At 39.3% G+C, this 15,827-nt stretch overlaps 1 protein-coding gene across 1 annotated transcript; it reads left to right on the forward strand.

Annotated features, from left to right (window-relative positions):
• Nucleotides 1-644: 644 nt before the first annotated feature.
• MSMO1 (methylsterol monooxygenase 1) lies at nt 645-13,603 on the forward strand. The gene is made up of 6 exons (XM_045798695.2): nt 645-783; nt 6,411-6,696; nt 9,628-9,776; nt 10,862-10,988; nt 12,176-12,330; nt 13,037-13,603. The coding sequence occupies exons 2-6, from the start codon at nt 6,442-6,444 to the stop codon at nt 13,230-13,232; spliced, it is 882 nt and encodes a 293-aa protein (XP_045654651.1). The 5' UTR covers nt 645-783; nt 6,411-6,441; the 3' UTR covers nt 13,233-13,603.
• The last annotated feature ends 2,224 nt before the right edge of the window (nt 13,604-15,827 follow it).

The following is a 15,827-nucleotide window of genomic DNA, read 5'->3' on the forward strand; positions in this document are numbered from 1 at the left end:
TCTGCAAAATGGGGATAACGATAACTCTCTTGATGATCGCAGGATATATATTGCGTTGGAAATTCTCTCTCTCTCTCTCTCTATATATATATATATACATACATACATACATACTAGGAGTTTATTAAAGGATACTGGGGCCGGGGAAACAAGGAAGGAGAAGGATCTAAATCCAAGGTACACCAGAGAAAGGCGGAGCTATCTGTAAACACAAAACAGTCAAAACTGCATTTATGCTATTCTCTTCCCAGGTTTTGGCGAAGCGACTGCTACACAAATCACATCTAAAGTCGCGGGGAGGACGCCCTGGTACCCTCTTACAGGGACAGCGCTGGCACCACAGGACCTATGGAGGAACCCAGGTTGCCAAGGCAACTCGCTGCGGCGGCCTGCCCATAGTGGCCGTCCGGGTCCCGCCTCCTCACGCCGTCACGCGCCCTCGCGCTTCCCCGCCTCCAGGCCCGCTGCGTCGCTGGCTACTGGCTAGTCGCCTCGGTCTCACTATCCTCACTCCATCCGCAGAGCCAATGGCTGGGATCGCCAGGGATTCGTTCACGCGAGTCACACGATGCCAGCAACCTCGAGAACCAATCACAGTGCTGAGAAGGCGGGTTGGGAGCCCTCACAAGCCAATAACGGCAAAGGAAGCCGGCCTCGCGCTCTTGGCTCCACCCCCGACGCGGAGAGACAGGTTCCGAGGCTGCAGCACCTGGCCGGGTCCGGGTGACCGTGGCCCTCAGTTCCTGCGCGGCCGTCCAGGTGAAGGGTCTGGAAAAGAAGCCGGTAGGTCAGGAAGCGGGAGCGGCTGGCTCCGGGCAGCTGCTGTGTGGTGTTGAGGGGAGCGGGGTCCGGCGTGGATGCGCGCTCAGGGCTCCAGTGCCGGATGTGAGCACGGCAGCCAAGGGGAACAGGTGAAAGCGGTGTGAAACCTTAAATGATGGAATTGGGCTGGGGCATGTTTCCTGCCCTTAAAGAGTTTTATAGTCATCGAAGACGGGAGATATTAGGAGATAGTTAATAGCACAGGGTGAAAGAGTGATGACAAAGTTTTACAAAAACGGAAGCACTACCGGGGAGATAAGATCTGTTGTGTTTGTGCAGTGGAGGGTGGTGTGGTTGGGAAGGGCGTTTGTGAGGAGGTTACTGAAGGATGAATAGGAGTTGGATAGGGTGACATTACCGGCAAGGGAATGCTGTGTCCGTTACACGTGAGATATAAGAATATGGCGAGGTGGGAGATGCGAGAGAAGAGTGGGGAAGGCCTGGTAGGGCCTGTTGTGCGTGGCTGAGGGCCTTGGTCTTTGTCTTTAAGGGAGGCACTCCCTTGAAATTTGTTTAACGAAGGGGGTTAACTCACCTGTTTAGATAATATCCTGGCATTGTATCGATTCAGGAGGATAAGCGTAGAGATTGGGCAACTCCAGCAAATACGGGAACTTCTGCAGTTCGGGCTCAACTAGGGTATAGGGCCGAGGGACAGACACTGGCAGACCGTCCTCGGACAGCTAAACTTCAGGGTTTCTCAGAGAATCCACATATAACTAATTTTTTTTTTTCTGAGGATAGAGCAGGCTTTCAGTCAATCAGGTTGCACAAGGATGAGAAAAGGAAAAGAAACTTCACTCTTTATTTCCCCTCCCCTCTCCTCTCTAATTCCTAGGTTTTCCTTTTGCTCATTTGGCAAAGGTGTATCCACTTTCCTTTCTTGTGTTGGGAGAGTAAATGTTAATTAAACCAAGTATCTCTAAATTGGGCGGGAGTTTGAAGGCTTAATTTAGCCAGGAAAGACTTAGAACATTCTTTTGGAAATGACTAAATAGGTGATGGTGCAGTTTGCCAAATTAGAGGTTAAAGAAGAGAATTTGTCAAGGTTGCAGAGAGCAGTTGCTGAACTTTGGACCTGTTGATTTTGATGGGCTTCTGAACTGCCCGGTTGGAGATGGCCAGTAGAGTTTTAGATAATCAGAACCTGGAGTTTAGGAGAGTGGGCTAGGGATAGAAAGGTTGTGGAGATCAGTGTATTTTTAAAACAGGAAAGAGTTACCATCTCTGTAGGTACTCTGAAATAGTTAGAAAGGAGTAAGGAAAGCATTCTTGGGAAACTAGCCTCAATCTCAAGTCTTCCTTTCTCAAAAGCTGTAGCACAAACATACTAAATCAGAAAGTTGAGTTTTTGGATCTGATGTGCCTTCTGCTCAAAACGTTCCCTGTTCCTCCCACCCCACCCTACTTTACTCTCTTTTAATCAGGTCACCTCCCCCTTATGCTCCAGGTCTCAGTTTAGATGGCATCTTTGTTTAAGAACTCTTTCCTGGTCCTCTGTGTTCTAGCACTCTATATTTCCAACCTGTTATTGTTCTTTTTTTTTTTTTTTTTAAGATTTTATTTATTTGACAGAAATATAGACAGCCAGCGAGAGAGGGAACACAAGCAGGGGGAGTGGGAGAGGAAGAAGCAGGCTCATAGCGGAGGAGCCTGATGTGGGGCTCGATCCCAGAACGCCGGGATCACGCCCTGGGCCGAAGGCAGACACTTAACGACTGTGCCACCCAGGCGCCCCATCCAACCTGTTATTGTTCTTATCACATAATTGTATGATAGTCTGGTTATTGCTTTGTATTCCTCATTAGAGTTTGTAGTTTGAAGTCAGGTGAGGACAGCAGCTAGCACAGTAGCTGCATATAGTAGCACAAATTTCATCAGAGTGAATACATGGGAATCCCAGGAACCAAGGAAGGAGAGTATTTTAAGGAGAGAAGTATCAAATCTTCAGATTGGTCAAATAAAATAAAATGTAAAGAATGTTTGTTGGATTTGGCAGCTAGGAGATCCTTAGTGATTGTATTAGTAAGGGTAAATTCGGTGCAGTGATGAGAACAGAAAGCAGATTGTAATAGCTTGAGAGTCAATGGGAAATGTGAAAATGAAGACAGGCTATCTAGGATAATCTTTCAGGAGCCTTGAGAAAGCTGTAGGAATTATTCCCTTCTTACTGTAATATTTATTGTGTGCTTTATTATTTCTGATTACAGTAGGGCATAAGGGATGAGTGCATAGGCTCCGCCACTTAGTATTTTTGTAACTTGGGGTACAAAAGTTGTTTACTCTTTCTAAACCTCAGTTTTTCAGTTATAAAATAGAGATAATAAAATTACCTACTTCATGAAAGTGTGGTAAGGATTAAAGTCTTTGGAGAGAGAGCTCTCAGAACTCTTAAAACACAGTTCCTGGCATATAAGAAGTGCTCAAAATTGTTAGCTTCTTCTAGCTACTATGTGTCAGGTCCTGTGTTAAGTACTTCACATGTGCTAGGTCTTGGACCCATTAGAACTACTGTTTTTCTTTTTTCAGCTTTATGGAGGTGTAATTGACAGGTAAAGTTGTAAGATATTTAAAGTGTACATTGTGGTGATTTAATACACACACACACACACACACACACACATTGTGAAAAGATCCCCACCATCTAGTTACTGTTGTTATTCTGTACATTTTGCAGATGATAAAACTGAGGCTCAGGGAGGTTATATAACTTGCTCAAGGTCACACAGCTAGTAAGTGGTGTTGGTTCAACATTGCCAAGTTTGGCAATGACCTCATGAAAAATGAGGATTGGAATGACTGTTTTACCTTACAAGTGAGAAGACTGAAGATATCTTGGTGTGAGTGGGAGCTAGATTGCAAGTAGTTGAGTGAGTTGTATGGGTGAGAGCAAAGCAGGGGGAGGCTTTTTGTTGGTTTCTCCCTAGAGAAAGAAGTTGGTTCAAAGAAAAAGAGGAACAGTGGTTTGGGGAAGAGGAGATACAGGTTCGGAAAGCCTCACTAGAAATGAAGACTTGAGTATATTTTTTAACTTGAGGGGATGGACTTTGTGAAGAGAGGAAAAACGAAAGACGGGAAAGGATAAGTGACAGACAAGTTCTCAGGTAAGGTAAGAATATAAGACTAGTCACTCTCGGGGTGAGTGAGAAAACAATTTTGAGGTTGGCATGGCCCAGGATGTAACTGTAGCCTCCGTAGTATAAGTCATTTGAGAGTGAGTAGGACAAAAAAATAAGGATGCAGAGTGAATTCAGAGAGCTGAAGAAGCTGGCTAAGCTTCCCAGTATCCTCCATGAGCAACAGGTCGGAGGTCAATATGGGAAGTGGGGCATTTTAAGCACTATTAAGAGTGCGACCGAGGCTTAAAATAATTTTTTTAAAGTAGTCTATCATAGTTCATAGATTAGGAACAACAGTGAACATTTTTAGGAAAGTGACGTTCTTTTTAAACTTGTCTTTTTTGATTTGGTGTCGTATTACGCTTATTATAAAGGTAAAGCATACTTGTGAGAAAATGATAATTGTAGAAGGTATAAAATGGAAAGTAAAATTTTTCTCCTCTCCTCTCTAAACCCCCCCCCCCAACTGGGTGTGCACCTATGCAGAGGCGCGTTATTACCTCTTGATCTCTTTTCCCTAAAGGTCACCACTTTCAATTGTTCCCAGGATATCCTTCCATACCTTTTCTGTGTGTGTGTGTGTGTGTGTGTGTGTGTGTGTGTGTGTGTGTGTGTTGGGGGGGTTTGTCCATCTAGGCATGAAAGTGCACAATATATAACCTTTTCACAAAAACAAAAGGGGGGGGCACTCGTTATGTGCATTATTCTGCAACCTGCTGTTTCATTTACCATTGTATCTTGGACATCTTTCTCTGTAGAATGTAGAGATTTTCCTTTTCTTTTAAATGGCTGTATAATTGTCTATGGAAGAAGTTGACTTAGGTTTATTTAACTCCTTTCTTGTTGATGGACTTATTTCTGTTGTTTTTCTTTTTTCTTTGTTTTTGCTGCTGTTAGCAGTGTTTCTTTCAGTCTTAGTATGACTGAGAAAATTGCTGGGTCATAGGGTGTATTTATTTTGAATTGTGACAAATGTTGAATTTTTCTTCAAAGGCCTACTAATCCCTCCATCAACGATGTATAATGGTTTCTGTTCCCCCAAATTGTTACCCTTACCAGTGCCGGGTCCTGAACACTGAAACTTTTAAAGACTTTTGTTTTAGGGCATATTTCTTTATTTGAGTCAAACTGAGCTGCTTATTTGTTTAGTGAACATTTGTATTATATTTATCTTAACATGAACCCCTAGGGAATGGCCTTTGTCATTTTTCCATTGGGTTTTTAGTCTTTTTCTAAAGCACGCTTTGCAGCCTTTTGTCATAAATGTTGGAAATATTTTTTTCCGGTTTGCCATTTGATCTTTGACTTTATTTATAATTGTCTATTTATTCCCCAATTAGAAGTATTTCATTTTTATGTAGTCTTATCTGGCAGACTTTTTCTTTATACGTTTGTGTGTTTTGTTTGGTTTTGTTTGGTTTTAAGTGACACTCGAACTCCACAATTGCTAATTGAAATTACAAGTTTTTCCACGGAGACTACATTGAAAAATCTCTTTAAAGATAGTTTGAAATTCTTTTTTTTTTTTTTTAAGATTTTATTTATTTGACAGAGATAGAGACAGCCAGCGAAAGAGGGAACACAAGCAGGGGGAGTGGGAGAGGAAGAAGCAGGCTCCCAGCGGAGGAGCCTGATGTGGGGCTCGATCCCAGAACGCCGGGATCACGCCCTGAGCCGAAGGCAGACGCTTAACGACTGTGCCACCCAGGCGCTCTGATACTTTGAAATTCTTTTTCCACTTTTGTTCTTTTAGATCCTGCTCTTGAAAGTTAACGTGTGGCTTTTATTTTTTTTAGTTTTAGAAGAATTTATTTGTTTATTTATTTATTTATTGAGAGAGTTCCGTGCTCACGCCTGTGCCCTTGTAAGGGAGGGGGATTAGTGGGGAGGGAGGGCCAGGGAGGGAGAAAGAATCTCAAGTGAACTCTTAGTGCCTGTGGAGCAGAGGCTGGGCTAGATCTCATGACCCTGAGGTATGACCTGAGCGGCAACTAAGGGTCTGACACTTAACTGATTTAGCCACCCAGGTGCCCCAACTTGTGGCTTGCATATTTATTTATTTATTTAAATTCAGTTAATTAACCTATAATGTATTGTTTGTTTCAGGGGTACAGGTCAGTGATTCATCAGTCCTATATAATACCCAGTGTTCATTACAACACATAACCTCCCCATTGTCCATCACCCAGTTACTCCATCCTCCCACCCCCCTCCCCTGCAGCAACCCTCAGTTTGTTTCCTGATATTAAGAGTCTCTTAAATCAATGTCTTCAAATGGACATGGTGATGATATCCAGTAGACTTTTTTTTTTTTAAATCACATGTTTAGGACCTGAGAATTGGTACTTTAGTATTTGTTATTTTTTAAATGATCAGAAGATGAATTTAAAAAATTATGTTCTGGGAATTTCATTGTTTGGCTTACTTGGTTTGCTTGCTTGCTTATTTTTTTTTTATTTGCTTTTACAGAATTCTAAGGCTTTCTGCAGAGATTTGAAAAATGGCAACAAATGAAAGTATCAGCATCTTTAGTTCAGCATCCTTGGCTGTGGAGTATGTGGATTCACTTTTACCTGAGAACCCTCTACAAGAACCATTTAAAAATGCTTGGAACTATATGTTGAATAATTACACAAAGTTCCAGATTGCAACATGGGGATCCCTGATAGTTCATGAGGTCCTTTATTTCTTGTTCTGTTTACCTGGATTTTTGTTTCAATTTATACCTTACATGAAAAAGTATAAAATTCAAAAGGTGAGTGTGATGGACTTGCAATGAAATGTTATCATTCATGTTGAATATTTTAAAAGTAAATGTAACTTTGTTTTGAGAGAACCTAGATCAGGGTTGTGTAATAGAAATAGAAAGAAGAAACATGTAATTTTACATTTTCTGATAGAATACATAAAAAGATATAAAGAAATAGGGAAATTAATTTTAATAATTTATTTAATACAATAAATTGAAACATCATTTCAACAACTAATCGGAATTTAAAAGTACTTAATGGGATATTTTATGTTCACATTCTCACAAGAAGTCTTTGAAATCGGGTGTTTTACATTAATTTTAGTCCGTCTAGGTTTAGACTAGCCATATTTAAAGTGTTCAGTAGCCACATATTTCCAGTTCCTGCCACATTGGACAGCACTATATCATTATTGATAATGTTTCAAGAATAATTTGTTAAATTGTGCTTTCAGTAGATGTGGTATTTATCTAATTTAGGTTTATAATCTTTAAACTAGCTGGAAAGAGAAGTTATGGGGATTTGTAGCTACTTTGCAGTTCACTCCAACTCCTGATGTCTCAGCCACTAAGTGTATGTGGGCTATTAAAAGTTTTGTTTTTTCCTTAAATATATGATGGTGGTTCTGCAGGATTCATGTCATCCCAAATGAGGAGTCATGATGCTGCTAGATTCTAGATATTTGCTTCACTGCACTGAATTCCTTGAGATTCCCACCGTGCATGATAAAGTGTTGAGACAGACACACAGCCTCTTCTCAGGTGTAGTCACACAGAAAATAGTGAGCTCTACCACTATGAAGACTAGAGCTTGACAGGGTGCCCGGAACAGAATCTGGACTAGCTTATCAGAGGTGATTTATCAGCCCTTGGCAAACCCATGGTAGTGTCTAATACTTGCTCTAAAAAGTCATGCCAAACTAAAACTCAGGGGCGCATGGTCTTGGTAGAAAATGGACATCTTGAGCGCATTCACCTGTGGAGACTAATTTGTACTCACCAAGGGTGGCACTCATTGTGCACATTTTCTCCCATCAGTCTCTTAGCCCTCTTGCCTCTCCCAGGGAGTCTCACTTTAAGTGCTCACGCAGGTGCTGTTGTTGATCCACTCTGGGGATAGTGCACGGGGTCAGGCCACTAGACTCTAAGCCAAAGGAGAGAGGAGCAAAAGGAAAAGGAAAAGGGGAGGAAATAAAAAGGGACATGCCCAAAGGGGAGTATCCTGTTAACCCTAAATTAATAACAGGAGTTCCAAAATGTTTTTTATAACAGCCTGCTTTGAAAGGCAGAATTTAATTTGGATGTCTAAGTTCTCCTGTATGTTTGGGGTGATAAATAGGCGCCCCGAGACATCTCACTTTCTAAAGCATGTTAACTGACTGGTAGTTTATTCTGTTTGAAAGCTGCTATCCTCATCACCACTAGCAACTTCTTCCTGTGCTCTCAAGTGCTTCAAAATGCATAAACTTGTAATTAACTTTACTAATTTTGTTGCTTGTCTTTAAACCCTCTTGTTCTATGGGGCACCTGGGTGGCTCAGTTGTTAAGCGTCTGCCTTCGGCTCAGGGCGTGATCCCAGCGTTCTGGGATCGAGCCCCGCATCAGGCTCCTTGGCTGGGAGCCTGCTTCTTCCTCTCTCACTCCCCCTGCTTGTGTTCTCTCTCTTGCTGGTTGTCTCTCTCTGTCAAATAAATAAATAAAATCTTAAAAAATAATAATAATAATAAAAAAATAAACCCTCTTGTTTTGTGAAAACTTGTACTGATTTACACCACAATTCATTTTCGTATTGAAAAAGCTCAAAGCAAGGATTTTTAACAGTTGTGAAACTCGAAGAAAAAGACCTAGCTTTTAGTTAGTCCTGGTTCTAATCACTGCCTTTACGATCCTGGGCAAGGTAGTTGACTTCTTTGGGCTTCTGCCAATGAGCAGTAGTTTCCATACTTGGGATATTACATAATGTTTAGTAAAAAAAGTGTCACTGGCAGATGTTTGAATGTTTAAGTAAGGACATTTAAAACAAAACAATAACTATTATTTATTATCACCATCTTTTTGTAAAACCAAAAGTACTTTTTCTTATCTAACTGCAGCCATTTAAGGATTTATTATTTATTTGAGAGAGACCGCGCGTGCTCATTCGTGAGCACAAGAAAGAAGGGAGAGGGAGAAGCAGATTCCCCACTGAGCAGGGAGACATGTAGGGCTCAGTTTTTTATCTGCCTTGCTAAGCAAGTCGATATCCTGATGAGGTTTTTTGAACATTTACTACATTGATCTTACTTTTCTTGTTTTGGCTTTCATCTCTGAACATCGTTATCTGTGGGCAGTAACTGTCCATTCTTTGGGAACCACTGGACCCATTTCCCCATTTCTGAAGTTCTTCCAGCTCAGAGAGTTTATAATTCAATCATCAGATGCGAACAAAAATATGCTTATTTCTGGGAACAAGCACCGCTGAATGACTGGCAGCATCGATTTCCCTTTGTAGTAAAGGCTTCCGGCGCTGCCTGCAGCCTGCCGCAACAGTGGGGAGAACCCACCTGTGATCTTAGCATAACACACTGCTGCTCTGAAATTCCTGGGTGACGGAAGGAAATGGTCTGTGGGCCGCAAAGACTGGACAGTTACTCTGTAGTGTTTCTTTGGTTTGTTTGAGATCATTACGCCTGGGTTTGTCTGTTAACAGTTTCTTCACCTATTTAAACTAGTGATCACGTTGTCAAGAATTTAGAAGGGGAAGAGGCTGTGATTCCTGACTATGTGACAGTAACATAGTCACTGTAATATGGAATTCACATCATAAGATTAATTAAATAATGTAGAATTAAGGTCACCTAGAAATATTACAGAAACAATTAGGAATTCACTCTTAAGTTTCAAGTCAAACTACTGATAGCAGAGGCTAATACTAAATATTGTGATTTTTCTCCATAGGATAAACCAGAAACATGGGAAAACCAGTGGAAATGTTTTAAAGTAATTCTCTTTAATCACTTTTGTATCCAGCTTCCTTTGATCTGTGGAACTTATTATTTTACAGAGTATTTTAATATACCTTATGATTGGGAAAGAATGCCAAGATGGTATGTAGATAAAGATTTGATTTTGATACTCACTCATGGTTTATCGTCCAGTTAAAATATCCTTCATGTTTATCTTCTTTCTTCATTTGTTCTAAACTTTAGAAGTAAATAAAATGTAGAAAAGTAAGCCATAGTAGAAACTTAAAACATTCCCATTTTTCTTTCTGAGTTTTGATGTAATATTTTATTGGAAAGTTATATATTTATTTATTTGGGGTGTTTTTGGAAAGTAATTTGTTACCAGAAGTTTCAGTAGCATCCTTTATATGATTTTATACAGATACACCTGCTTATACCAAGAAAAACTATATTACATTTTAAGTCTGAAATGAATAAAAAGAAAAGAGAGTAATCTTGAGGTTTTTTGAAAGTTGTGTCTGTATAGACGCAAGGATATATAACCTGATCACTAGTAGTTTTGTTCAAATAATATTTGTATTCAACTATCTGCTCGTGACATAACCTGAATACAGATATACCAACATATAGGTGTATACTTTTTATTTGTAATATATATAATATAAAAGTTAGTGTATATGTTTATTTGTATATAAAATATATTTTGCCCATTGCACTTATGTCCCTCTCCGGTGGAAAAAAGTGATGATTTTACTATTGATAATCTCAGCTGAAGTCCCTCATCAATATTACTCTTTTCCTAGAAGCTTTGGACTTTGTTTCTTAACTTTGATTTTATACATGTGAAATTTTTTTGAGTTTTTGTTTTTGTTTTTGCTTTTTTTAAAGTAGGCTCCACACCAACATTCAGCTTGAACTCATGACCCTGAAGTCAAGAGTTGCATGTTCTACCTACTAGGCCAGCCAGGCGGCCCCTGTACATGTGAATTTTTAAAAAATTAATTAGAACTGGGTTAGTGGTCTATCTCTTTAACCCTGCCTCTGGAGGTATTCTCTAGCCACCTTGTACGTAGCGGTTGTGAGAGTCTGTTGATCTGTGTATCCAGGCCGGTCAAGCTGGTTAGTGCTTATTTGGTTTCATGTAATTCCTCAGTGATCCCAAGTAAAAGTTTAGATTGTTTAAGTAAAAGTTATTTTATACTCACTACAGTATTTTCATCCTAAAGGTGTACGCTTTTGGTAAGATGCTTTGGCTGTGCAGTGATCGAGGATACCTGGCACTATTTCCTGCACAGGCTCTTGCATCACAAAAGAATATATAAATATATTCATAAAGTTCATCATGAGTTTCAGGTATGTTAGAATTATTTTTAATACATTTTTTTTCTATTAGAAGCAAAATGCTTTTTTAAAATCTTCTGACGTTTTAAAAAAATTGTCAGTGATGTTTTTATTTCTCTCTCTTTGGCATAAACATGTGAAGAACATTTCACACACACACACACATGCACACGCACACGCACACACACACACGCAACCAGTTCTATACATTTTCAAGAAAAGTGTTACATGAAATAATTCAGTCTCTCATTTGGGCCCAGACCACTATCCTGTCACAGTTGGTACGTGGCAGATTAATAGAGACCATAGTGATGTTAAGGTCATTTAAATTGGACCCCAAAACAACCTTTCATCTTTCAATTTCTAAAACAATCACTGACTTGTTTGCTGAACACATTTCCACCTCATTCCGACTCCCATAAAAACCAATTTTATCAGAACTGCTTTGATGTACCTTTGGCAAACTGGTTATGTCGATATGTTCCACATTGCCCTGATTACATGGTATGCTAAATCAAATAGCCCTTTCTTGGCAGAACAAATTCAGAAGCATAAACCAAAATTAGAATTTAAGTCACTTGTTTAATGCCTTTAAGATCTTAAACCATCAAAGGCAGTTGCTAAGATTCTATTAAGGACATCCCTAGACCTTTTGATGTTTGGTAGGAACAAAAAGATGTTTTTATTGAGAATTACTGTTATTTGTTTATATATGTATGGCTAGATATATCTTATTTTATAAAACTGTATGCATAAATTAGAATATATGTATTTGTCACTGTTCTCCAGAGAAAATCAATAAGAGATACACACACACACACACACAGATTTATTTTAAGGAACTGGCTCATGTGATTATGGGGCTTGGCAAGTCTGAAATGCGTAGGACGGACCACAGACTGGAAATTCAAGCAGGGTTTCTATATTGCAGTTGTGAGAATTCTTTTTTCTTCGTGAAACCTCAGTCTTTGCTTTTAAGGCCTTCAGCTGGTTGGCTAAAGCCTCCCTGCGTTATCGAGGTGGTCTCCCTTACCCAGAGTCTACCGATTTAAATGTTAGGCACATCTACAAAATACCCCCACAGCAATGTCCAGACTGGTGTTTGACCAACGAAACAGTCGGGCACTGTTGCCTTGCTAAGCTGACGCATGAAATTCACAGCCACAATATATTAAGGAATTCTTACCTATTTATTTCAGGCTCCATTTGGAATGGAAGCTGAATATGCACATCCCTTGGAAACTCTGATTCTGGGAACTGGATTTTTCATTGGAATCGTGCTTTTATGTGATCACGTCATTCTCCTTTGGGCATGGGTGACTATTCGTTTGATAGAAACTATCGATGTCCATAGGTGAGTTATGGTTTCTAGTCAGGTGTAAGGTATCAAAATATAAAATATCTTTGTTTTCATGGTCACAAGACCATCTTTATTGCTAAGCAGACTATTAGGACAGCTTAACTGTAAAGGATGTCTCCTTCGTTCATTCTTTCCTTCCACGGTTGTCTTCTCCCTCCTGCCCTCTCAGCTTCCTGAGGAAGGGAGGAGGTGGGGGGTTCCGAGCTGTACGGTTGTGGCTATCAGAATCTAGATGTGTTGCTGGAAATAAAGGACACTCTAAAAGAGTTGCTACCTAGTGATTTTTAGGTTTAACCTTCTTAGTGCTCGATACTCATTTGACTTTTCCTAAAGGACATATACTGTTACAGGCATTACAAACGGTACTGAGAAAGCTCCTTTAAAACAGAAAAGAAAAATAATTCTTGAAAATCTTTGTCTAAAGATTCATTACTATAACTCCCCACTTTTCATCCCCTTTGTATAATAATTAAGTTTCGTAGTTCTTTCAAGGTTTTTATTTCAATTTCTTAAAATGGTTTCTAGAATATGTGCTGTTTTTCTGTGAGTTTTTGTCTTGTGTAAACCTGTCAGAAACAAAGTGACTTAGGTAACGTGGAATGTTATTTGAATTAGTTAATAGGCATATTACTGCCAATGCAAATGTCAGTTATCGGACATATATTTATTTCCTTAATAATCGTTATCATTTTTATTTCAGTGGTTATGATATTCCTCTCAACCCTTTAAATCTGATCCCTTTCTATGCCGGCTCTCGGCATCATGATTTCCACCACATGAACTTCATCGGAAACTATGCTTCAACATTTACGTGGTGGGATAGGATTTTTGGGACAGACTCTCAATTTACTGCCTACTGTGAAAAGATGAAGAAGATTGAGAAAAAGACTGAATAAGTATCTCATCTAAACCTTCCTGAAGATACACTTTCCTGAATTGAAGCGAGTGGCTAACATTGCTTCTGCGGAGCAGAAATAAACCTGTGTCTTGGCTGCTGAGTGATACAAAGAACGTTAACAACCTTTAATTATCTTCCTGGTGGGAACTTTTTCTACTTTACATAAAAGTCCTGTATGTGTAGAAATGAGTAAATATGTATTTAAGTACGATTTTCATGAGGAACTTGTAAAGGCCATGTTGCTAACCTTACGGAAAGGTTTTAAGTAATGGAAGAAGTATTAATCTAGGTCTCTCCCCACCCCATAGGCCTGAAGTTGAAATTGGTCTTTAAAATCTTTTAAATCTATAGTGGCCATTTCAGAACCTCTTAGTAGGGTGTTGGCCTCATATTGAACTTTAAACATTTTTTAGAATTTGCCTAAATATCAAAGTATCGTGGGTTGAACCATATCAAATGACAGTGTGAGTGAGGCTGCCGAATCAGGAACAGCCAGCACCGAGAACGTCCACTCTTGTCCTGAGCCGAACGGCTTGGGCTGATGCTTTCTTTGAGAAGTCCTTTGGGATTGCACTGTACTACCGGTATCTATGAATTAAAGCATTTCTGAATTGTTGTAAGTGGAATATTTTAGTCTGAAGGTTTTCAGGTTACTTGAATTTTTTAAAAAAATTGAGCTTTATTTCTGCTATTTACCCTTTCATTTTTGTATATCAAGTTTTCATTATACTTAAAACTGTATCTTGAAACGTGAACTGACTTGCTGTATTTGCACTTTGAACTATTGAAATAAATGTGATTTTTTTTGGTCTGATTATCCAGTTTCCAATTTTGAACATCAGTTGTTTTATTCTTGTAAGGAAAAGTACAGAAATCATTTAATTATTAAGTTTTGTAATAAAAGGAATAATTCTACTTTTTTTAAAGTGCTTCATTTGCCAAAATTTTGGGGCAGTTTTAACATCTATCTATCAGGCTATGATTGTGGGGAATTCCATTGACCTAGTGTTGAGACAGCTCTTTTCTCTGGTTAAAAGATGTATGCTTTCTGTACAGATGGAAGAGCATAGTTCAACTTTTTAAGGCTGATTTAAATCTGGTATCTAGATTCTAATTCAAATAAAGAGTTGATAATTCTAGCTTACTATATGATAGTACCAAATTGTTATTTATAATATGGAGCCATTTTCTGGTAAGTTTCTTTTCCTTCTTTTGAAAACACGGTAAAGAGATTCAAATAAGGATTCCGAAAATTAAACAGTCTTCTGCTAGATCATGTTTTCTAACTCGTACCTAGTCCGTACGACCTTTCCATTCTCCCTTCTGTCTTTCCCTACTTGCATGGGTGTGGGTTTAATATGTTAGCTCTTTATTCTCAAACCAATTTGGGGGCTGTGCTTAAAATCGTGTTGTTCAATTATAAGATAACCTATAGAAACTTATTTTCTACCTTTTGTTCTCTAATATTCATGGACTGCACAGACACCTGAATTAGTAAAAGGTGACTTTCAGTATTTGGGGGCAGGGTGACCTCTACTGTTGGGAATGGTGCTAAACAACTTGAATGCCTAATTCATTCTTTTCACACTAGTTAACTTACTGAGCACTTACTGTATACCCTGTATTCTGTGAGCTTTTTTTTTTTTTTTTTTTAAGATTTATTTATTATAGAGAGAACGCTGGCTATCAGGGGGAGGGATCAGGAGAAAAGCAGACTTCCTGCTGAGCATGGAGCCTGATGGTGGGGCTCAATCTCAGGACCCTGAGATCATGACCTGAACTGAAATCAAGAGTTGGATATTTGACTGAGCCACCCAGGCACCCCACTCCCATGAGATTTTATTTTATTTTATTTATTTTATTTATTTTAAGATTTTATTCATTTGACAGAAAGCCCACAAGCAGGGGGAGCAGCAGGCAGAGGGAGATGCAGGCTCCCTGCTGAGCAAGGAGCCCGATACAGGACTCCATCCCAGAACCCTGGGATCATGACCTGAGCCAAAGGCAGCCGCTTAACCACCTGAGCCACCCAGGTGCCCCTCCTATTAGCTTTTAATGCATGATCTCATTTAAATGTCTGAGGCAAATGCCATTTTGTCCATTTATATGTGAGGGATTTGTCTGAGTGGTTAAGTTACTCAAGATCCCAGCGGTAGCCTTTTGACTGAAGCCATGCTTGCAGCTACTATGTTCACAACACTGGAGACTTGCATCTTCTAGAAAAATCTCACAGAATAGGTTTCCGAATTTTCCCCCTCATTATGTGCAGTCTTCTGAGAAGAAAGTTCTAAACCAGTAGCTATCCAGAAAGTAAGGTTCATACACAACACTTTAGTACAAACAAATTTTAATATGATTTACTGGCCAGACCTCTTTTAAAATTATTTGGATTAAGCTTCTCTTTTCTATTTGTACTTGACAAAAATAAAACATGAAGACTAGAGTACAAATACAACACATAGCTCTGATTCTACTCTAGAAAATTGCAAAGTATTCTGTTTCTTGGATTATTGGACTTCACTGAAGTGGAAATTTGAAAGCTTAAGGTTAATATGGTAGCTAAAATAAACAGCAGAGTATAGATCTGTAATGT

The sequence above is a fragment of the Ursus americanus genome, chromosome 13 (assembly GCF_024610735.1).
Source record: "Ursus americanus isolate L20-20 chromosome 13, mUrsAme1.1.p, whole genome shotgun sequence".
Taxonomy (NCBI): domain Eukaryota; kingdom Metazoa; phylum Chordata; class Mammalia; order Carnivora; family Ursidae; genus Ursus; species Ursus americanus.